We start from the raw sequence: 26,215 nt of genomic DNA, 5'->3' as shown, positions 1-26,215 counted from the left end.
TCACTTTCCAATTTTAAGATCAACATGTCCAAATCATGCGCCTTGAACATCTCCACCCCCCCCCCTCCTCCCGATATAGTGGCTAAGCTTAAACAATCTTTTCTCTTTACTTGGAACACCTCCCACTTGTCCTACTTGGGAATACAACTTCCGAGCGATCTCTCCCGTCTGGTCTCATTGAATTTTATGCCCCTTCTTCGTACTCTCAGGGACGATTACAGTAGATGGTACCTCAAACCTCTTTCCTGGCTGGGGAGAGTGAATGTTGTGAAGATGAATACTCTCCCTAAAATACTCTGTAAACTTCAGGCTCTTCCCATACAGATCCCAGACTCCTGGTTCAAGTCCATTCAACTCTTGATACAACAATTTGTATGGTCCCGGAGACGGCCTAGAATCAGCAGGTCCACTATGATTCGCTCCACCAGAAGCGGTGGCTTCCAGCTGCCCGATATCAGAGGCTATTATTGGGAAATTCTGCTCAATAGGGTCTTGGATTGGACGAGGAGTCGGGATACAAAGCAATGGGTAGTTCTGGAGGGGCTTTATATGCAACAATACCCTGAGATCTTTCCCTGGCTTCCTTCTCTCCCTAAGCCCCCCTCCCCTCACCCAACTGTTACCACGACCCTTTCCTTTTGGGAAAAAGCGCGCCGCTGGCCCTTCCTCTCTTCTGAGTTCGGCCCGTTGACCTCTTTTCTAGCCAACCCTGACTTTTTACCTGGCTTAACACTCTCTCACTTTCGCGACTGGGCTCTTGGAGGGCTCTTCAGATAAGGCCAGCTGGCGACATCCTCGGGAGTTAGGCAGTTTTCGGAAGTACGCTCTAAATGGGGGGTCCCACAACACGACTTTTGGAAATACCTGCAGCTTAGACATTTTTAGTATTCCAAACATAGATATCTTCTAGCCTCTAGGGAAATGATACAGTTTGAGAGATTGTGTGTCTCTACGTGTGACCCCCAGCATACTGTCTCCACACTTTATAAACTACTACAGAGTCCCGGCGCTCAGGTGCCTCCACCTTTCCAGTCTGCCTGGGAGAGAGACCTCGGGTTTAAGTTATCAGACAGAGAATGGCAGATGATATTTCTCAAATCCCACAATAGTTCAGTCTGTACCCAAGTGAGAGAAACCCAATCCAAACTTTTAATGAGATGGTATAGACACCCCTCCCTCCTCCATTTCATGTACCCCGGAGTGACGGATAGGTGCTGGAGATGTCTCAATACCACCGGTACCCTACTGCACATCTGGTGGAGTTGCTCCTTACTTAGGCCATACTGGGATGATGTCATTTCTATTTCCCAAAACATACTCCATACTCCCGTACCCTCTGACCCGGCCTTCTGGCTGCTATCCCAGTCTTCTATGCCATTGGCTCAGTATAAAACATCACTTCTCCGCCATCTGTCTAATGCAGCACGGGCAGTCATTCCCACTCTATGGAGGTCATCCTCCCCGCCCACAAGGAAAACATGGTTCACTAGGATCAATTTTTACATTAATATGGAGAACATCCTCCTGGTCTCTAGAGACAAACTTACAGAATTCATGGCCACCTGGTTACCTTGGATAGACTATACGTCCTCCAAAGAGTACAAAGACTACATCTGGGCCATTAAATGATTTGAGCTTCGTAGTTGATCGACTAAAGAGACTGCAACTCCTATCCCCCCTGTCTGAAGGCGCCCTAGGTTTGGTCACTCTATGTTTCTCTTCTTCTCTTTCCTTCTTTTCATGTCCTGCCCTTTCCTATAGTTCTTCTATTTTGTTACTTATGTTACTATGATTACATTCACTTTGCAGACACAAAGCGATTAGGTACTGCGATGATTCCACAGTACACCCTTCCACGGCCTACGTCTGTACTGACTTCTACTGTTTAGGGTGGCAAGTTACCCCGCCCCATATGGCTACAATGCAAGTGATGTTAATTATGGGGTATATGCAATAGCGGGCGAATTGGCAAAAAAGGCGAATTCCGGGACGTTTTCGCCTCCAAAAATCAATTCGCCTATGCAGTGCAGTCATTTTTCGCAAAAAAACGGCCCGTCAAAATTCGCCTTTTCTCAATTCGCCTTTTTCCGAATTCGCCTTTTTTGCAATGGTACAGATGCTGCAATTCGCCTCCAGCATATTCAATTCAAGTTTGGAAATTCGCCTGCAGTGCTTTTAGACAGCAAATTCGCGATTTTCACTCCGCCACACTTTGGAGGGTGAAAACAAATAAAAAAATTTTAAACATGTTTTTTTTTTGTGTTTTTTTTTTTAGGAATAGCAGATCTATTTATATTAGAAGGGATTAGGTACTTTTTTTTTTTTGGGGGGAGGCACAAATATTATTTATATATTTTTTAAAATATTATTATTATTTTTTTTTTTTTTTTTTTTATTGCTGGAACGGTAAAATCAGGAAAAAAAATGGCGTGGGGTCCCCCCTCCAAAGCATAACCAGCCTCGGGCTCATTGAGCTGGTCCTGGTTCTAAAAATGCGGGGAAAACTTGGGCATGGATCCCCCGTATTTTTAAAACCAGCACCGGGCTCTGCGCCTGATGCTGGTGCCAAAAATACGGGGGACAAAACGAGTAGGGGTCCCCCGTATTTTTAACACCAGCATCGGGCTCCACTAGCTGGACAGATAATGCCACAGCCGGGGGTCACTTTTATACAGTGCCCTGCGGCCGTGGCATCAAATATCCAACTAGTCACCCCTGGCCGGGGTACCCCGGGGGAGTGGGGACCCCTTCAATCAAGGGGTCCCCCCCCCCCAGCCACCCAAGGGCCAGGGGTGAAGCCCGAGGCTGTCCCCCCCCCATCCAATGGGCTGCGGATGGGAGGGCTGATAGCCTTTGTGTTTAAAAAAAAGATATTGTTTTTTCCATTAGTACTACAAGTCCCAGCAAGCCTCCCCCGCAAGCTGGTACTTGGAGAACCACAAGTACCAGCATGCGGGAGAAAAACGGGCCCGCTGGTACCTGTAGTACTACTGGGAAAAAAATACCCAAATAAAAACAGGACACACACACCGTCGACAGTAAAACTTTATTTCACACTACCGACACACACATACTTACCTATGTTCACACGCCGACATCGGTCCTCTTCTCCCTGTAGAATCCACGGATACCTGAAAAGCAAAGTTCAATATACTCACCTTACCCTGGGTCCAGAGATAAATCCACGTACTTGCCAAAAAAAAAAAACGCATTTACCCGCACCAAAAACGGACTGAAAGGGGTCCCATACTGACACATGGGACACCTTTCCACGATTAAGATCTGTCAGTGACAGCTGTCACTGACAGGTCTCTAAGCCAATCAGGAAGCGCAACTTCGTTGCGCTCACCTGATTGGCTGATCGCTGTGACAGCGCATCGCACAGCTCCCTCCAATATATTCAATGGTGGGAACTTAGCGGCTAGCGGTGAGGTCACCCGCCGGTCAGCGGTGACCGGCGGGTGACCCCACCGCTAGCCGCTAAGTTCCCACCATTGAAAGTAATGGAGCGGCTTTGCGAGGCGCTGTCAGAGTACAGACGGCGTCCAGCCAATCAGGTGAGCGCCACGGCAGTAGCGCTTCCTGATTGGCTGAAGGGACATCAGTGACAGGAGTCACGTGATGTCACGGCATTCGGGGGAAGGGATCTGATGTGAAAACATTGGACCCCTTTCAGTCCGGTATGGCTCGTGTTCGGTTTGTTTTTTTACAAAGTACGTGGATTTACCTCTGGACCTCTGGACGCTGGAAGGTGAGTATAATTTTTTGACAGGTACCCTCGGATCGTCGGAGATCGTTGCAGTCGGCGTGTCAACACAGGTAAGTATGTGTGTGTCGGCGTATGAAATAAAGTTTTACTATCAAGGTGTGTGTGTCCTGTTTTTATTTGGGTATTTTTTTCCCAGTAGTACTACAGGTACCAGCGGGCCCGTTTTTCTCCCGCATGCTGGTACTTGTGGTTCTCCAAGTACCAGCTTGCGGGGGAGGCTTGCTGGGACTTGTAGTACTAATGGAAAAAACAATATCTTTTTTTTTAACACAAAGGCTATCAGCCCTCCCATCCGCAGCCCATTGGATGGGGGGGGACAGCCTCGGGCTTCACCCCTGGCCCTTGGGTGGCTGGGGGGGGGGACCCCTTGATTGAAGGGGTCCCCACTCCCCCGGGGTACCCCGGCCAGGGGTGACTAGTTGGATATTTGATGCCACGGCCGCAGGGCACTGTATAAAAGTGACCCCCGGCTGTGGCATTATCTGTCCAGCTAGTGGAGCCCGATGCTGGTGTTAAAAATACGGGGGACCCCTACTCGTTTTGTCCCCCGTATTTTTGGCACCAGCATCAGGCGCAGAGCCCGGTGCTGGTTTTAAAAATACGGGGGATCCCTGCCCGATTTTTCCCCTGCATTTTTAGAACCAGGACCAGCTCGAAGAGCCCGAGGCTGGTTATGCTTTGGAGGGGGGACCCCACGCCATTTTTTTTTCCGGGTTTTTCCCCGTTTTTTCCCGTTTTTTAAAATCACGGTAAAATCCGCAAAATCGGCCGATTTACGCCCGCGACTCTGGCGAATCCGTTTTTCATTGCATATGGTGAATTCCGGAAGCCACCTTCCGGAATTCACCTGGCGAATTTGGTCGAATTGAAAAAACGGCGATAATTGCCGCGATTTCGCCCGCTATTGCATATACCCCAATGTGTCTTGAAGCTTTTCTGTCTAATGGAATGTAATCTTTATATTTTCCTAAATAAAAACAGATTATACAAAAAAAAAAAAGACTGTGCGCAATAGCGGCTCTCCCCGAGACACAACCTGTACCAAGTTTCCAGTGTGTTCCTGCTTGTCTGAAGGAGCTGTGCATGCCTGCTGCTGCTGTGCAGAGGAAGGCGCCAAAATGCAGCTGAGCCCGCTCGGCGCCGGAGCTTCAGAAATATTTATACTGGCAATATCTCCCAAAAGTGTAAAAACAACACATAAATGCAAGTTTTTCACTAACCGCTGCCAGTGTACACAGGGGGCTATAGCGGGTCCCCCCAGGAGGGTCCTGTATGCCTCCCCTGCATGTCAGCTGCACCTGGAACGGGGGCCCTCCTAGCGGGGCCCCGTCTGTACTCACCACTGATGTCACCTTCAGACAATGTTAGGGGTGTGCGTCGGGCTGCGACAGCTAAGGTGCAGTGCCACGCTGAACAAACAACCTCTCAGGATGGTGGTCCTGCAGCGGGGAAGCGGCTCTGACACCTCGCAAGGTAGGTGACCGCCCCCCCCCCCTCCCCCCTAACTCCCACGGTGCAGGTATGCTGTTGCCCAAACAGCATACCGAAAATAACAAAGATTGAAAATAAACTGAAGAAAACTCTCTGGAAATGCAGAGATGTGCATCCTATCCTGAGGGCACTTTTTTCTAAACTGCCTGCACTCCCAGTTGAAGAAATTTAAAGTGCACTGGCTCCTTTGGACCTCATCTATACCCATCGTACCAATGTGTCCCCAATATCCCTTATGGATGCTAGAGAAATACAGGTGTTTTCGCAATTGCAGACGCAAAAAAAGGCACTTATCATGGATTTTATTTCTCTTGCCTCCAGGCAGGTGAAACAAAATCCCCAATAGTGCCGGCTGTTGGGGATAATTGAATTACCCCAGGGAATCAATTAGCCACGGTACTGTAATTTACCACGGCTAACTGAATTCCCCTCATAGCCTGAAGGTAAGTTTATACAACAGTTTTAATAAGTTTGTGCATGAAACAAAGTTTGTGTACATACATGAAATTCATTTCTGTTTCATATACACCTTATATACAGTACACTGGGGGTCATTCCGAGTTGTTCGCTCGCTAGCAGTTTTTAGCAGTCATGCAAACGCTAAGCCGCCGCCCTCTGGGAGTGTATTTTTGCTTAGCAGAAGTGCGAACAAAAGGATCGCAGAGCGGCTACAAAAAATGTGTGCAGTTTCAGAGTAGCTCCAGACCTACTCCTAGCTTGCGATCACTTCAGACTGTTCATTTCCTGATTTGACGTCACAAACACACCCTGCGTTCGGCCAGCCACGCCTGCGTTGTTTCGAACACTCCCTGAAAACGGTCAGTTGACACCCAGAAACGCCCACTTCATGTCAATCAATCTGCGACCAGCAGTGCGACTGAAAAGATTCGCTAGACTTTGTGTAAAAATACATCGGCCGTTGTGAAAGTACGTCGCGCATGTGCACTGCGCCGCATACGCATGCGCAGAAGTGCCGTTTTTTTGCATCATCGCTGCGCACCGAACATTTTTAGCTAACGATCAACTCGGAATGACCCCCATAGCCTGAAGGTACTTTGTATACAATACTGTATTTGTAATAATTTTGTGTACATTGAACCATCAGTAAGCAAAGGTATCACTACTGTATATCAGTCTTGGTAAAAACAAACAAACTGTATTTCGGAATATTCCTTATTTCGGAATTTTGAATATGGGTGACTCAACTTGTACCTCATACATCATGCAAAGTAAAGTATTTTATTTTGAGCACAGTCTGTCAATGTATGGTTTCTGCACAAAACATTACACTGTTCTAGTACCTTGCACAGGCAGACCCCAGTGTGATGGTGGCAAATCTGAGGTTCAGTCCCATATGAGTCGCAGTCACAGGGAATGCAGTCTGGAAAGCGGAAGAATCCCGGGGCGCAGCGGTCGCACTGCCTGCCGGTTATTCTGGGCTTACATCTGGAAGATAAAAGCAGCAGTGTACCAGTCACTCATTATGCATTATGGTTTTCTATGGTTTTGGGTTTTTTTTCCAAAAGATTATAAAACATTTTCCCAAGTCACATATATTCCTTTCAAAGGGGCATTATATGCAAACTATGCAATATAAAGGAAAGATGTGGTCAGAAAAAGAAGAAGGCACTAACAATATGTAAAAGGGGCTTGTCTGCTGGACGCCGTTGATCTATAAACAGGCAACTGAATTTAAATACTGAACTGACACAGAATAGATTAAAATACATAAAGTCACTTTACTTTAAAATAAATATATAAGTAGAACATAACAATTATTAAACATTCATACCACTATACTATACACACAGATATTCTATGCAGCATTCATAGGCCTATACATACCACTATACTATACACACAGATATTCTATGTAACATTCATAGACCTATACACACAACTATACTATACACACAGATATTCTATGTAACATTCATAGACCTATACACACAACTATACTATACACACAGATATTCTATGTAACATTCATAGGCCTATACATATCACTATACTATACACACAGATATTCTATGTAACATTCATAGGCCTATACATACCACTATACTAAACACACACAGATATTCTATGTAACATTCATAGACCTATACATACCACTATACTATACACACAGATATTCTATGCAGCATTCATAGGCCTATACATACCACTATACTATACACACAGATATTCTATGTAACATTCATAGGCCTATACATACCACTATACTATACACACAGATATTCTATGTAACATTCATAGACCTATACAAACCACTATACTATACACACAGATATTCTATGTAACATTCATAGGCCTATACATACCACTATACTATACACACAGATATTCTATGCAGCATTCATAGGCCTATACATACCACTATACTATACACACATATATTCTATGCAGCATTCATAGGCCTATACATACCACTATACTGTACACACAGATATTCTATGCAACATTCATAGGCCTATACATACCATTATACTATACACACATATATTCTATGCAGAATTCATAGGCCTATACATACCACTATACTATACACACAGATATTCTATGTAACATTCATAGGCCTATACATACCACCAGTGGCGTAACTACTGCCCCCGCAGTCCTCGCGGTGGCTTGGGGGCGAGGGGCTGCGGGGGCGCCACTGATTACAGCAGACTGACATGCGGACGAACGTCCGCATGTCAGTCTGCTTTATTGGAGGGACACGGCGGGCGCAGCGTGTGCCTATCCTGTGTCCCTCCTGAGCCCTGCATCATCTCCGGCGGCCCGCGGGTCTAATAGGGGGAAGTGCCGTCCGTGAGCCAATTAGAGCTCACGGACGGCACTTCCCCCTATCAGACCCGCGGCCGCCGGAGATGATGCAGGACTCAGGAGGGACACAGGAGAGGCACACGCTGCGCCCGCCGTGTCCCTCCAAGTTCTCCAACAAGCGGCGGCTGCACTGCGGCATATCTGTCACGGGGGGGGGAGAGAGGAGAGGGTGTCTGGCACCGGGGAATATATGGCCATTGGGGGGGGGGATGTCAGGCACTAGGGGGGATATCCGGCACTGGGGCATATATGACACTGTGGGGGGGGGGGGCGGGGGATATCTGGCACTAGGGCATATCTGGCACTGGGGAAGGGGGGGGGGGGATATCTGGCACTGGGGCATATATGGCACTGGGGGGGGGGGGATATCTGGCACTAGGGCATATCGCACTGGGGGGGGGGGGATGTCTGGCACTGGGGGGGGATATCTGGCACTGGGGCATATATGGCACTGGGGGGGGGATATCTGGCACGGGGTGGATATGTGGCACTGGGGGGGGGGGGGGGATATCTGGCACTGGGAGGGAATATCTGGCCCTGGGGCTTATATGGCACTGGGGGAGAATATCTGGCACTGGGGGGGAATATCTGTCACTGGGGATATATGGCACTCGGGGGGAATATATGGCACTGGCGGCATATCTGGCACTGGGGGAATATCTGGCACTGGGGGCATATGTGGCACTGGGGGGGAATATATGGCACTGGCGGCATATCTGGCATGGGGGGAATATCTGGCACTGGGGGCATATGTGGCACTGGGGGGGAATATCTGGCACTGGGGGCATATCTGGCACTGGGGGGGTATATGTGTACCTGGCACATGGGGGGGGGGGCTATATTTGGCACCGGGGGCATGTGAGTACCTGGCACCGTGGGGAAATATCTGGCACTGGGGACATATGTGGCACTGGGAGCACAGCCCTAGCAACAAGGACTACCTCCTAGCAACGAGCATGACACCCAGTGCATGAAACACCTGACAACGAGCATGACACCCAGTGCATGAAACACCTGGCAACGAGCATGACACCCAGTGCATGAAACCCCTGACAACGAGAAGGTAATTGAAAAGTAATTAGAAGCCTTACTGTAGGACTTAATGTGTAATGGGCATTACGGTGTGTGGCATAATGTATCACGGACATTGTGGTGTGTGTCATAATGTGTCACAGGCATTACGGTGTATGGTATACTATATCGCGGGCATTGTGATATGTGGTATAATGTCTCAGGGTCATTGCAGTGTGTGGCATAATGTATCACGGACATTGCGGTGTGTGTCATAATGTGTCAGGCATTACGGTGTGTGGTATACTATATCACGGGCATTGTGGTATGTGGTATAATGTCTCAGGGTCATTGCAGTGTGGCATAATACATAACGGGCATTGCGGTGTGTGGCATAGGGTATAACGGGCAGGGCATTGCGGTATGTGTCACAGGCATTACGGTGTATGGTATACTATATCACGGGCATTGTGGTATAATGTCTCAAGGTCATTGCGGTGTGTGTCATAATGTGTCACAGGCATTGTATGTGCTATAATGTATCAGGGGCATTGCAGTGTGTAGCATAATGTATAACGGGCATTGCGATTCCTGTCATAATGTGTCGGGGGCATTACGGTGTGTGGCATAATGTGTCGGGGGCATTACAGTGTGTGCATATTGTGTCATGTGCATTGTTGTGTGCGGCATAATGTCTAAGGGCCATTGCAGTATGTGGCATAATGTATACTGGGCATTACTATAAGGAGGAAAAATGACAAATAATGTAAGGGGCATGAATCAGGATTATTTTTCATTCCAACAAAACCACGCCCCTTTTTTTGCAGCGCGCGCCTTCGGCGCGCGCATATTTGTCCCTTTCTTGCTCCCAGTTATGCAGCGGGGGGGGGCGCCAAAAATTTTTTGGCTTGGGGGAGAAAAATTTCTAGTTACGCCACTGCATACCACTATAATATACACACAGATATTCTATGCAGCATTCATAGGCCTATACATACCACTATACTATACACACAGATATTCTATGCAGCATTCATAGACTTATACATACCACTATACTATACACAGAGATATTCTATGCAGCATTCATAGACCTATACATACCACTATACTATACACACAGATATTCTATGTAACATTCATAGGCCTATACATACCACTATACTATACACACAGATATTCTATGCAGCATTCATAGGCCTATACATACCACTATACTATACACACAGATATTCTATGCAGCATTCATAGGCCTATACATACCACTATACTATACACACAGATATTCTATGCACAATTCATAGGCCTATACATACCACTATACTATACACACAGATATTCTATGCAGCATTCATAGACCTATACATACCACTATACTATACTATACTATACACACAGATATTCTATGTAACATTCATAGGCCTATACATACCACTATACTATACACACAGATATTCTATGCAGCATTCATAGGCCTATACATACCACTATACTATACACACAGATATTCTATGTAACATTCATAGGCCAATACATACCACTATACTATACACACAGATATTCTATGCAGCATTCATAGACCTATACATACCACTATACTATACACACAGATATTCTATGCACAATTCATAGGCCTATACATACCACTATACTATACACACAGATATTCTATGCAGCATTCATATACCTATACATACCACTATACTATACACACAGATATTCTATGTAACATTCATAGGCCTATACATACCACTATACTATACACACAGATATTCTATGCAGCATTCATAGGCCTATACATACCACTATACTATACACACAGATATTCTATGTAACATTCATAGGCCTATACATACCACTATACTATACACACAGATATTCTATGTAACATTCATAGGCCTATACATACCACTATACTATACACACAGATATTCTATGTAACATTCATAGGCCTATACATACCACTATACTATACACACAGATTTTCTATGCAGCATTCATAGACCTATACATACCACTATACTATACACACAGATATTCTATGTAACATTCATAGACCCATACACACAACTATACTATACACACAGATATTCTATGTAACATTCATAGGCCTATACATACCACTATACTAAACACACACAGATATTCTATGTAACATTCATAGACCTATACATACCACTATACTATACACACAGATATTCTATGTAACATTCATAGACCTATACATACCACTATACTATACACACAGATATTCTATGTAACATTCAAAGACCTATACATACCACTATACTATACACACAGATATTCTATGTAACATTCATAGGCCTATACATACCACTACACTATACACACAGATATTCTATGCAGCATTCATAGGCCTATACATACCACTATACTATACACACATATATTCTATGCAGCATTCATAGGCCTATACATACCACTATACTATACACACAGATATTCTATACAGCATTCATAGGCCTATACATACCATTATACTATACACACATATATTCTATGCAGCATTCATAGGCCTATACATACCACTATACTATACACACAGATATTCTATGTAACATTCATAGGCCTATACATACCACTATACTATACACACAGATATTCTATGCAGCATTCATAGGCCTATACATACCACTATACTATACACACAGATATTCTATGCAGCATTCATAGGCCTATACATACCACTATACTATACACACAGATATTCTATGCAGCATTCATAGGCCTATACATACCACTATACTATACACACAGATATTCTATGCACAATTCATAGGCCTATACATACCACTATACTATACTATACACACAGAAATTCTATGCACAATTCATAGGCCTATACATACACACAGATATTCTATGCAGCATTCATAGACCTATACATACCACTATACTATACACACACAGATATTCTATGTAACATTCATAGGCCTATACATACCACTATACTATACACACACAGATATTCTATGCAGCATTCATAGGCCTATACATACCACTATACTATACACACAGATATTCTATGTAACATTCATAGGCCTATACATACCACTATACTATACACACAGATTTTCTATGCAGCATTCATAGACCTATACATACCACTATACTATACACACAGATATTCTATGCAGCATTCATAGGCCTATACACACAACTATAGTATACATACAGATATTCTATGCAGCATTCATAGGCCTATACACACAACTATAGTATACATACAGATATTCTATGCAGCATTCATAGGCCTATACATACCACTATACTATACACACAGATATTCTATGTAACATTCATAGGCCTATACATACCACTATACTATACACACAGATTTTCTATGCAGCATTCATAGACCTATACATACCACTATACTATACACACAGATATTCTATGCAGCATTCATAGGCCTATACACACAACTATAGTATACATACAGATATTCTATGCAGCATTCATAGGCCTATACACACAACTATAGTATACATACAGATATTCTATGCAGCATTCATAGGCCTATACATACCACTATACTATACACACAGATATTCTATGCAGCATTCATAGACCTATACATACCACTATACTATACACACAGATATTCTATGCAGCATTCATAGGCCTATACATACCACTATACTATACACACAGATATTCTATGCAGCATTCATAGGCCTATACATACCACTATACTATACACACATATATTCTATGCAGCATTCATAGGCCTATACACACAACTATAGTATACATACAGATATTCTATGCAGCATTCATAGGCCTATACATACCACTACACTATACACACAGATATTCTATGCAGCATTCATAGGCCTATACATACCACTATACTATACACACAGATATTCTATGTAACATTCATAGGCCTATACATACCACTATACTATACACACAGATATTCAATGTAACATTCATAGGCCTATACATACAACTATACTATACACACAGATTTTCTATGCAGCATTCATAGACCTATACATACCACTATACTATACACACAGATATTCTATGCAGCATTCATAGGCCTACACACACAACTATAGTATACATACAGATATTCTATGCAGCATTCATAGGCCTATACATACCACTATACTATACACACAGATATTCTATGTAACATTCATAGGCCTATACATACCACTATACTATACACACAGATTTTCTATGCAGCATTCATAGACCTATACATACCACTATACTATACACACAGATATTCTATGCAGCATTCATAGGCCTATACACACAACTATAGTATACATACAGATATTCTATGCAGCATTCATAGGCCTATACACACAACTATAGTATACATACAGATATTCTATGCAGCATTCATAGGCCTATACATACCACTATACTATACACACAGATATTCTATGCAGCATTCATAGGCCTATACACACAACTATAGTATACATACAGATATTCTATGCAGCATTCATAGGCCTATACACACAACTATAGTATACATACAGATATTCTATGCAGCATTCATAGGCCTATACACACAACTATAGTATACATACAGATATTCTATGCAGCATTCATAGGCCTATACATACCACTATACTATACACACATATATTCTATGCAGCATTCATAGGCCTATACACACAACTATAGTATACATACAGATATTCTATGCAGCATTCATAGGCCTATACATACCACTATACTATACACACAGATATTCTATGCAGCATTCATAGGCCTATACATACCACTATACTATACACACAGATATTCTATGCAGCATTCATAGGCCTATACACACAACTATAGTATACATACAGATATTCTATGCAGCATTCATAGGCCTATACACACAACTATAGTATACATACAGATATTCTATGCAGCATTCATAGGCCTATACATACCACTATACTATACACACAGATTTTCTATGCAGCATTCATAGACCTATACATACCACTATACTATACACACAGATATTCTATGCAGCATTCATAGGCCTATACACACAACTATAGTATACATACAGATATTCTATGCAGCATTCATAAGCCTATACACACAACTATAGTATACATACAGATATTCTATGCAGCATTCATAGGCCTATACATACCACTATACTATACACACAGATATTCTATGCAGCATTCATAGGCCTATACACACAACTATAGTATACATACAGATATTCTATGCAGCATTCATAGGCCTATACACACAACTATAGTATACATACAGATATTCTATGCAGCATTCATAGGCCTATACATACCACTATACTATACACACATATATTCTATGCAGCATTCATAGGCCTATACACACAACTATAGTATACATACAGATATTCTATGCAGCATTCATAGGCCTATACATACCACTATACTATACACACAGATATTCTATGCAGCATTCATAGGCCTATACATACCACTATACTATACACACAGATATTCTATGCAGCATTCATAGGCCTATACACACAACTATAGTATACATACAGATATTCTATGCAGCATTCATAGGCCTATACACACAACTATAGTATACATACAGATATTCTATGCAGCATTCATAGGCCTATACATACCACTATACTATACACACAGATATTCTATGCAGCATTCATAGACCTATACATACCACTATACTATACACACAGATATTCTATGCAGCATTCATAGGCCTATACACACAACTATAGTATACTGTACATACAGATATTCTATGCAGCATTCATAGGCCTATACATACCACTATACTATACACACAGATATTCTATGCAGCATTCATAGACCTATACATACCACTATACTATACACACAGATATTCTATGTAACATTCATAGGCCTATACACACAACTATAGTATACATACAGATCAGAGGCGTAACTAGCACGGGGCGAGCAGGGCAAGTGCCCTGGGCGCCGTGGCAGGCCCAGCAGAGGGGGGCGCCATCGGCCCCTGCACGGCCCGCTCGCCCCATGCGCCCTCCACAGTCTGTCTGGCACTCCGTTCCTCCCAGCATGCAGCCACATAGCCCGGCTGGGCCGCCGCCAAGAGCACAGCATTTAGCTGTGACTCCGTTCCCCCACGTCCTCTGCGGCTCAGCTGTTTATTAACAGCAGCCGCCGAGGAGCTTCAGTACAAAGACTTGCGGGATAGTGATGTTATGTCCCGACTCCCGCGAGATACTGTACCGGAGCTGCCCCCAGCTGCTGCCATGACGACGGAGGAGCTGCACAGATGCCGGCACACAGCGTGCTATCCCGGCTCCCTGATCACCCGCTCCCCCTGCTCAGGGTGCTGCTGCTCAAAGTGTCAGGACCAGACAGGTGAAGTAAGAGAGAGAGAGAGAAAAAGAGAGAGAGAGAGAGAGAGAGAGAGAGAGAGAGAGAGAGAGTGTGTGTGTGTGTGTGTGTGTGTGTGTCGCTGCTATTGAAGGATGAGAGGGGGGGTTGCATACATCTTTGTAATGGGGGACTCCACAATTTAGTTGCCCCTGGGCCCCCACAACCCTTAATCCGGCCCTGCCCGCCGCCCTGTAATGCAAAGCTCCCAGAGCTCAACACACCGCCCTGTTCCAGCCTCCTACTGGTCCGCCTCTGATGCAGAGCCGGCCCCAGGCCATACATGCCAACACTCCCGCATGGTGCGGGAGGCTCCTAGTGTCCCACTGCCCCCACTTAATCCCCCGGATTCCCCTCATGGCTGAATTCTGGACCGCCAAAGGTCCACACCACATGCGATGAGGGCGGAGCTTGATGGACGGCGCAGTGCAGGCATGGAAGCCAAACACCACAGCACTCCTCTCTTGCGGCAGCAGCAGTGTCGGACCCTTACCCGTTTCCCCTCCTGTGCGCCGGGATCGACAGCAAGTGATTGAGACATCAGGGCAGAGGCGTGCCGTGGGCGCTGTGGAAGCCCCAACAGAGGGGGCGCCACCGGCACGGCCCGCTCACCCCATGTGACAGGGATTCCGCCGGCGCTACCTGCGGCGCTCTCCCTGTCTTCCCGGCTGCTGTGCCTGTCACACTGGACAGGCAGCGGCAGCCAGGAGCCTCCGCTCCCCCCCCCCCTCCTCCTCCTTTCCCCCTCCCCCCCCTCCTCCTTTCCCCCTCCCCCTTTCCCACTCCTCCTTTCCCCCTCCCCCTTTCCCCCTCCTCCTCCCCCCCCCCTCCTCCTTTCCCCCTCCCTCCTCCTCCCCTCCCTCCTCCTCCCCTCCCTCCTCCTCCTCCCCCCCTCTCCCTCCTCCTCCCCCCCCCTCCCTCCTCCTCCCCCCCTCCTCCTCCTCCCCCCCCCCTCCTCCTTACACATCATACAGTGCGCGATCGCGCGTGACCGCGACATCGGAGGTGCGTGCGACCGCGACCTCGGTAAGCGGGCTTTACATATGTTTAGAGGGTTTTTTTCTGTCGGGAGAGGGGGGTGCGGGACAGTGTGTGTGTTAATTGTGTGTGTGTGTGTGGGACAGTGTGAGTGTGTTAATTGTGTGAGTGTGTTAATTGTGTGGGACAGTGTGAATGTGTATTAATTGTGTGAGTGTGTTAATTGTGTGTGTGGGACAGTGTGAGTGTGTTAATTGTGTGTGTGTGGGACAGTGTGCGTGTGTTAATTGTGTGTGTGTGTGTGGGACAGTGTGCGTGTGTGTTAATTGTGTGTGTGTGGGACAGTGTGCGTGTGTCTTAATTGTGTGTGTGTGGGACAGTGTGCGTGTGTGTTAATTGTGTGTGTGGGACAGTGTGCGTGTGTGTTAATTGTGTGTGTGTGTGGGACAGTGTGCGTGTGTTAATTGTGTGTGTGGGACAGTGTGCGTGTGTTAATTGTGTGTGTGTGGGACAGTGTGTGTGTGTGTTAATTGTGTGTGTGTGTGGGGGGGAACAATGTGCGTGTGTGTTAATTGTGTGTGCGTGGGACAGTGTGCCTGTGTGTTAATTGTGTGTGTGTGAGTGTGGGGCAGTGTGCGTGTGTGTTAATTGTGTGTGTGTGTGTGGGACAGTGTGCGTGTGTTAATTGTGTGTGTGTGGGACAGTGTGCGTGTGTGTTAATTGTGTGTGTGCGTGTGTGTGTGTGTGTGTGTGTAGGGGACAATGTGCGTGTGTGTTATTTGTGTGTGTGTGGGACAGTGTGCGTGTGTGTTAAGTGTGTGTGTGTGTGGGACAGTGTGCGTGTGTGTTAATTGTGTGTGTGTGTGTGTGTGTGTGGGACAGTGTGCGCGTGTTAATTGTGTGTGTGTGTGTGGGACAGTGTGAGCGTGTTAATTGTGTGTGTGTGTGTGGGACAGTGTGCGTGTGTATTAATTGTGTGTGTGTGTGGGACAGTGTGCGTGTGTGTTAATTGTCCCGGCGGTGATTGGTGTTTGCAGTGTGCGCCCCCCCGTCCTCCTTCGCTGACGCTGACAGGAGCGGCGGTGTGCGGCTCTCCCCCTCCTCCGCCGGCTCCGTCCTCCCGTCGTGGCCCTGCAGTGTGTGCCGGTCTCCCCAGCAGCAGCAGCAGCAGGTTAGTCTCTCTCCCCCTCTCTCTCTCTCTCTCTCTCTCTCTCTCTCTCTCTCTCTCTCTCCTCCTGTGGATTGAAGTTTGTAAGTATCATTTTCATTTTTACAGATTCCCCTATTGGATTCTACTGGACAAGTAGACGTGACTGGTGTGGGATGTAGGTAAGTAATCTCTCTCTCATTTTTACAGGTACCCCTATTGGATTCTACTGGACAAGTGGACGTGACCGGCGTGGGATGTAGGTAAGTAATCTGTCTCTCATTTTTACAGATTCCCATATTGGATTCTACTGGACAAGTGGACGTGACCGGCGTGGGATGTAGGTAAGTAATCTCTCTCTCATTTTTACAGGTACCCCTATTGGATTCTACTGACAAGTGGACGTGACCGGCGTGGGATGTAGGTAAGTAATCTCTCTCTCATTTTTACAGGTACCCCTATTGGATTCTACTGGACAAGTGGACGTGACCGGCGTGGGATGTAGGTCAGTAATGTGTCTCTCATTTTTACGGATTCCCCTATTGGATTCTACTGGACAAGTGGACGTGACCGGCGTGGGATGTAGGTAAGTAATCTGTCTCTCATTTTTACAGGTACCCCTATTGGATTCTACTGGACAAGTGGACGTGACCGGCGTGGGATGTAGGTAAGTAATCTGTCTCTCATTTTTACAGATTCCCATATTGGATTCTACTGGACAAGTGGACGTGACCGGCGTGGGATGTAGGTAAGTAATCTCTCTCTCATTTTTACAGGTACCCCTATTGGATTCTACTGACAAGTGGACGTGACCGGCGTGGGATGTAGGTAAGTAATCTCTCTCTCATTTTTACAGGTACCCCTATTGGATTCTACTGGACAAGTGGACGTGACCGGCGTGGGATGTAGGTAAGTAATGTGTCTCTCATTTTTACAGATTCCCCTATTGGATTCTACTGGACAAGTGGACGTGACCGGTGTGAGATGTAGGTAAGTAATCTGTCTCTCATTTTTACAGGTACCCCTATTGGATTCTACTGGACAAGTGGACGTGACCGGCGTGGGATGTAGGTAAGTAATCTGTCTCTCATTTTTACAGGTACCCCTATTGGATTCTACTGGACAAGTGGACGTGACCGGCGTGGGATGTAGGTAAGTAATCTGTCTCTCATTTTTACAGGTACCCCTATTGGATTCTACTGGACAAGTGGACGTGACCGGCGTGGGATGTAGGTAAGTAATCTGTCTCTCATTTTTACAGATTCCCCTACTGGATTCTACTGGACAAGTGGACGTGACCGGCGTGGGATGTAGGTAAGTAATGTGTCTCTCATTTTTACAGCTACCCCATTGGATTCTACTGGACAAGTGGACGTGACCGGCGTGGGATATAGGTAAGTATGTGTGAGTGTGTCAGTGTGCTTTAATAAATTTTTAATGTCACGGTGTGTGAGTTGTGTTTTTATTTGGGTATTTTTTCTGTTGTAGAACTACAGGTACCGGCGGGCCCGTTATTTCCCTGCATGTTGGTACTTGAGGTTCTCCAAGTACCAGCAAGCGGGGGAGGCTTTCTGGGCCTTGTAGTTCCACAACAAAAAACAATATTCTTTTTTTACTTACATGGTTATCAGCCTCCCATCCACAGCCCACGGATGGGGGGGACAGCCTCGGGCTTCACCCCTGGCCCTTGGGTGCCTGGAGGGGGGGTGACCCCTTGATTTAAGGTGTCCCCACTCCTCCAGGGAACCCCGGCCAGTGGTAACTAGTTGGGGGGGTAATGCCACGGCCGCAGGGACCTACATAAATGTGTCCCCCGGCTGTGGCATTATGTCCCTGGCTAGTGGAGCCCGGTGCTGGTTTTAAAAATACGGGGGGACCCCTACATCTTTTGTCCCTTGTATTTTTGGAACCAGGACCGGACTAAGAGCCCGATGCTGGTTGTCTAAATACGGGGAACCCCTGTCCAATTTTTTCCCAGTATTTAAACAACCAGGACCGGCTCAAAGAGCCCGAGGCTGGTTATACTTAGGAGGGGGACCTCACGCAGTTTTTTTTTTTACATTTTTAACCCATTCAGACCCTTCTTCATTAAGTTAATGGAAACCCTGGACAACAAAATTGCATTCATGTCCTCCTCCCACTCCCTTCCCAGTCCCAAACACTAATTATTAATTTTTTCTATAAAAATGTACAATATATCACAAGTATGATGAGCAGGCATGCAGTGGGCATTGGCGGCTTTGGACTGAGTTGCAAATTAGTGGCGGAGGGCTGGGTCAGTTGATGGTGGGCGAGTTTGTAAGCCATTGGTGGTGGCAGCGGGCATCGGCTCAGAGGCAGTGGCGGGCATTGGCTCGGTGGCGGTAGGGGTCATCGGCAGGATTCGGCGGACATTATGGCTGTAGTGCCTCACCGCACGCCACTGACCTCACCGCATGCCACTGGTGTGTGGGACAGTGTGCGTGTGTGTTAATTGTGTGTGTGGGACAGTGTGAGTGTGTGTTAATTGTGTGTGTGTGGAACAGTGTCAGTGTGTGTAAATTTTTGCAGTCCAGTGTGTGTGTGGGGGAGAGGAAAGTATGAGAATGTGTGTGTGTAGGATTTGGGGGTGGCAAGTCTGTGTGTGTGTAATCAGTGTGTGTGGGATGTACTAATGGCCATTTACCGAAGACAGGTATGTATAAAACCACGGGCACTGAGATGCCCTTCTCACTCACCATCCAGCTGGGTGGGCGAGCCGGGCGGGTGGAAAGCCAGCAGCAGGGGCAGCATGCCGGATATCAGCAGCCGAGGGTGGGGGCTGTAATGCACGTGCGGAGCCCAAAGCCGGAGATCAGCAGCATGCTGACCGGCAATAAGCAGCTTCTGCTTCCGCGTTCAACATGCTGCTGATCTCCGGCTTTGGGCTACGCAGGGTTCGGGGGATGGGTGTCCTCTGCCGGTGTACTGCAGCTCCGGGGGTGCGGGCTCCGGAGGCTTTCAGCACTGTTGAATATCCAGCTGCCTCAAGTATGTACAGCCTGCACCCTCTGCTGCCGATATCCGGCATGCTGCTGCTGGCTGTCCCCCCGCCCGGCTCGGCCACACAGCTATATGGTGAGAAGGGCATCTCAGTTCCTGAGGTTTAACACATATGCCTCAGAAAATGGCCTCTGCGGTAAACGATACTAATGCTTACCATGACAGTAACAGCGGGGAGGAAGGCGCACATCGGGATCCTGCAGCATGAAACAAGAACCCCTTCGGAGCGCAGCAGACCACACTGAAAAGGGTGCATACCCGGTGCGGTGCTCTGCATCCCGGGTGGTGCCGAAGATGTGGAGTGTCGGAGGTGGCAGAAGCGCCGCAGCTTGGGGTGAGAAACCGCTGCAGCCCTTCCGCTGCTAAACTCTGCAATTAGTCTATTAAGGGGGTGGGCTCCCCTCATCATAGTGCCCCACAGGCCATGTTAATTCTGGGGGTAGGATCCCCTAACTCTATAATGGGAATTTTGGCTCATATCATGTGCTGTAACGTGAATTTTGGCTCATACCGTGTGCTATAATGTGAATTTCGGCTCATACTATGTGGGGTAATGTGAATTTTGGCTCATACTATGTGGGGTAATGTGAATTTTGGCTCATTCCGTGTGCTGTAATGTGAATTTCGGCTCATACCGTGTGCTGTAATGTGAATTTCGGCTCATACCATGTGGGGTAATGTGAATTTTGGCTCATACCATGTGGAGTAATGTGAATTTCGGCTCATACCGTGTGCTATAATGTGAATTTTGGCTCATACCATGTGGGGTAATGTGAATTTCGGCTCATACTGTGTGCTATAATGTGAATTTCGGCTCATGCCGTGTGGGGCAATGTGAATTTCGGCTCATACTGTGTGCTATAATGTGAATTTCGGCTCATACCGTGTGCTATAATGTCAAAGGGGCACCAGTACTAGATAGTATAAGGGGTCCTACTACACTGAAGGACACGCCCCTTTTGAGTGACCACGCCCCTTTTCCAGGGCGCGCGCGCCGAAGGCGCGCGCATAATTGCTATCTGCAGTCTTTCATTCCACCTTCAAAAATTCAACTTCGACCACTGCACCTACATACACATACATACACACCATGACATCTTTATATGCAGTGACACCGGTGGCGTCTGCACATACTTTCCTTTTGTATTTTTTTTTTATTATCATTTTATTAATTTATTATTTTTATAAAAAAAAAATATATATATATTTTTTTTTTTGGTGGTGGTGGGGGGGGGGGGGGGGGGGGCGCCATTATTGATCTTGCCCTGGGCTCCAAAAACCCTAGTTACGCCTCTGATACAGACATTCTATGCAGCATTCATAGACCTATACATACCACTATACTATACACACAGATATTCTATGCAGCATTCATAGACTTATACATACCACTATACTATACACACAGATATTCTATGTAACATTCATAGACCTATACATACCACTATACTATACACACAGATATTCTATGCAGCATTCATAGGCCTATACATACCACTATACTATACACACAGATATTCTATGCAACATTCATAGGCCTATACATACCATTATACTATACACACATATATTCTATGCAGCATTCATAGGCCTATACACACAACTGTAGTATACATACAGATTATTTATGTTGGTGTTAACCTTGTCAAGGACAGCAAAGCTTCATGTGGAAAGGGTGGTTGTTTGCCACAGTAAAGTACAGCACAGTGTATCGAACAAGGAAGCACAGGTCCAGGCCTGCAGCTAACATAAATACTAATTTGTACCATTATAAAAAGTGTGAGTTTGCATAGTTATAGGAGGAGCAATGCGTAGTTGCCACCACAATTACCCTGTAGGTTTGCTATATGCTTGCTTGCAGCCTTAGGTGTATACTGCCCCGTGAATCTGCTACATTAGATATAAACGTCCATTAAGCCACAAATAACCACGCAAATGTATATCCAAATATTAGTTCTATCTTCTATAACGTGAAACGCGTGACTGACCTGCACTGACCACTTGTTCCATCACACTCAGGCCGGGATGGCTGTATTACCCCTGTGGCTGAACAGTTGCATCCTTCACACCCCAGGAGCGGGTGGTAGCCGAACGTATGTGGTTTGCAGATTTCACATATAGGCTTAACCGTCTGTGGTGGGCAGATGCATCTGCCGGTTACTTCATCACACAGGCCACGACCACAATTGCATGCTAAATGTTCAAATATAGAAACACAAAATAAATTGCAGCTGCTGGAAACACAGGTACTACAGAAAACTATTGTCCTGCATGTTAACGTAAAGGTAGCTGGCAAAAAATAAGGGACACCAAGTATGCACAAGAGTGGTGCATGTCTTACTGAGACAAGTAACGTCCCAGAATGGTCAAGGTCATCTATTCATTGCTTGCTTTGCTAAGCTGAGCAGCAGGAGAGAGGAAGCCTCCCAAACACCTCCCACAGAGGGACACTGTGACCCACTGGTGGAACGGCGGGACAGTGCCCGAAAGCGGGACTGAGCCACCAAAATCTGGATGGTTGGGAGGTATGGTAAAAAGTCTCATATAAGTACATTCCAAGACTGTAATGTGACATTTTTATTTTATTTTTTGTTTATAAATAGCACTTTGTCCCCTGAGAGGTAAATCTATAGGTCACCTGCTGTCAGACCTTTGGAAAAGTTTTAGACCAGTGGGACATAAGGGTAGATGCCCACTTTACACATATAATTGATTATATACAGTTTATAGACATTTAGGAAGGGAAGGACATGCAGACAGACTACATGGGCCAAATGGTTCTTATCTGACGTTAAATTCTATGTTTCAGGCAAATACATAATGTTATTATTCACATAATGGAAACATTTATTTATGAGTTGGACTATTTAATTTAATTACAGATGGGGCATAGAAGAGATTCAGGCGAAGGAGTGCTGACTAGGGACTGTATATTGTATAGGTCTGCAAACTCGGTCCTCATTACCCCACACAGTGCATGTTTTGCAGGTAACCCAGCAGGTGCACAGGTGTATTAATTACTCACAGATACATTTTAAAAGGTCCGCAGGTGGAGTTAATTATTCTGTGTGATTCTGTGAGGAGACCTGCAAAACATGCACTGTGTGGGGGTAATGAGAACCGAGTTTGCAGACCTATGGTATATTGTATGACTGAAATACAAACACTAAAACAAGAACTACCCAAACGCCAATGTTTCTAACTCTCCTGGAGGAATAGTTTGTGGGTGGCCCAATGAAAGTAATCAAAGGAAAGGTGAAAAGGGAATTAGTGAGTATATAACGATTAAAACCCTGCTAACCAGGAAAGTACTTTGTGTATTCTGCGGTGACTGGCATTAACTTGTGGCACAGGGATAATAATACCAATATACACTAAACTCACGTTTGCAGTATGGAAATCCATAGTAACCAGTAGCACATCGGCTGCAAGTCCTGCCAATGATGTTAGGTCTGCAGCTGCACTGTCCTCCCATTGGATTGCAATCTTGGCCTGTGGCTCCCTCTACATGGCATTTGCATGGTAATGCTCCATCATTATAATAAGCCACCAATGATCTGGCGGAATCTCTACAGAATTCAGGTGAGGTGAATGGGCTAGAGGGAAAAAAATATATTAAAAAGTTATCTTAACTTCCAAGAATAATATAACTCCCAATTCCTTATTACACTGCCTCAGGCCAGTAGTGGCTGCAGACTTCCTTCATGAGGTTAGAACAGCTATACTTAGAATTTTACACAGTGCTTTATGTTTGTAACAATGAGGGGTTGTAACATGTTATGCCAGTGCTGTATTACTGCTGTGCATGGTTTGGGCTAAGGGTACAAAAAGAGCTAATGCCTCACAGGGGCCCCTACCCATAATCCAGCAGTGTGGGTGGGAGGCGCTATCATCGGCGGCTGTGATGTGCCGCAGGGGGTGTTCTAACGTCTGCTCAGAATGCAGCATGCAGGAAATAGAGCAGCAATTTCTGCTAATTACTCCTTTACTGCACAGATTGGAGGGGTGTTTAGTGAGATAGGGCAGGAGGGAGAACACTAGACTGTAGAAGCGGGGCATTGGACAGAATGAAGGCACCCTAGCACATGACTTCCAGGGTGCTAGGGGGTGTTTAATCCACGGGGGAGGGGAGGACAATGGAGTGGGCTTAATACTTATCAGTTTCTGGTGGGAGGGCAGCTTGCTTGACCATGGATACCTCCAGTTCCTGTGGGTGGATTTCTTAGCTTTCAATGGGATAAAAAAAAAACTACAGACTCACACCTTTCAGGAGGTACTAGGGTCTTGGGGATCTGGGTTTAGGAGCCGCAGCAATCCAACGACAAATATATAAAACCGCATCACAGGAGTGTAGAGCTGGAGCAGGGACCAGCTTCTGGAAGGCTGATATCTCTGGTTCTGGGCCTGGTAGATACAAACTGCCAAAAGGGGAGAGTCCCAGCTTTTGGGTGATACCCTCAGAAAAATTCTAAGTCCGACAGAACTAGAGATATCCAGCCAGGAAGAGCAATTAACAGGCTCGGATGGTTATCGCTGCTTGAAGTCGGATTTCTCCAGTTACCCAGGGCTGATTTTCAAAAATCTGGTAACCCTGGAAAGAGGGAACCCTCGGCTATCAGTTCAGGGCCATTAGAATCACGGGGCCCTCAGGCAACTGTCCATTAAGCCCAATTGAAAAGACCACCATGATGCCTCAATTATAACACTATTAAAAATAAAAACCTTTCAAATTTATTATATCAAAAAATCTATTTCAATTATTACAATTAGTATCATTACAGAAATTTGAAACTTACTTTGGAACTACAAATGATACTGTTCCAAGAAAGATCTGAGATACTGTACAGAGCTCATGGCAAATGCAGTCCTCTTGCACCTTCCCTGCATCCTTCATGCCCTGGTCTCCCTCATTCTATCTTAAACCCACCTCCCGTGCTATGTCCCAACTCTCTTCTCCCCTTTGCTCCTTAACAGGGTGGTATAAAACCTCCTTCACCTTCTTTCTGTCCTACAACTCCCTCCTAAACCCTTTCCATTTTGTCTTTAGGTCTCCTCATTCCACCAAAACTGCACTCACCAAGATCACCTCCTCATGGCCAGTTCTTTATTCTTATATTCCTTGACCTTAAAAGGCATCTGACACTGCTGACCAACCTTTTCTTCTTCAAATGTTCCACTACATTGAGCTCTGCTTTTCAGCTCTTTCCTGGTTTGCCTACTACTTGTTATTCCAGTCTTTGTCATTCTCTACAACCACCTCGCCTTCACTAACCCAGTTGGGAACCTCCAAAGTTCTGTTCTTGGTCCTCTACTCTTATCCGTCTACACAACTTGTCTTGGCAAGCTTATCCGTTTCATCCTCTCCACATCTCCAGCCTCATTTTCTCACATAATCCCTCCCACCTTCTTCACTCTGCTAATTATGGCTGCCTTAACTCCTCCCTGAACACCACTTCCCTGGATGCACTCCCACACTTTATTAACTTTCATCCAGCAATCTAGCCTTCATGTGAGTCCTTAAAACTCACTTTTTCAATCTACAGTAGCTCACAACCCCTATAGATTGTAAATTCCTATGAGCAGAACCCCCTC

The 26,215-nt window shown here is 45.7% G+C and overlaps 1 protein-coding gene across 2 annotated transcripts in view; it reads right to left on the bottom strand.

Annotated features, from left to right (window-relative positions):
* Window positions 1-26,215, bottom strand: part of LAMA3 (laminin subunit alpha 3) — a 477,258-nt gene that overhangs the window by 201,408 nt on the left and 249,635 nt on the right. For both annotated transcript variants that reach the window (XM_063923602.1, XM_063923601.1), the window contains exons 33-35: window positions 24,008-24,219; window positions 22,612-22,816; window positions 6,562-6,706 (exon numbers count right to left, since the gene is read on the bottom strand). In XM_063923602.1, coding sequence (XP_063779672.1) covers window positions 6,562-6,706; window positions 22,612-22,816; window positions 24,008-24,219 — 562 coding nt within the window. The remainder of the gene's footprint in view (window positions 1-6,561; window positions 6,707-22,611; window positions 22,817-24,007; window positions 24,220-26,215) is intronic.

The sequence above is a fragment of the Pseudophryne corroboree genome, chromosome 5, assembly GCF_028390025.1.
Source record: "Pseudophryne corroboree isolate aPseCor3 chromosome 5, aPseCor3.hap2, whole genome shotgun sequence".
Taxonomy (NCBI): domain Eukaryota; kingdom Metazoa; phylum Chordata; class Amphibia; order Anura; family Myobatrachidae; genus Pseudophryne; species Pseudophryne corroboree.
This window is presented reverse-complemented; position numbering and strand designations above follow the sequence as displayed.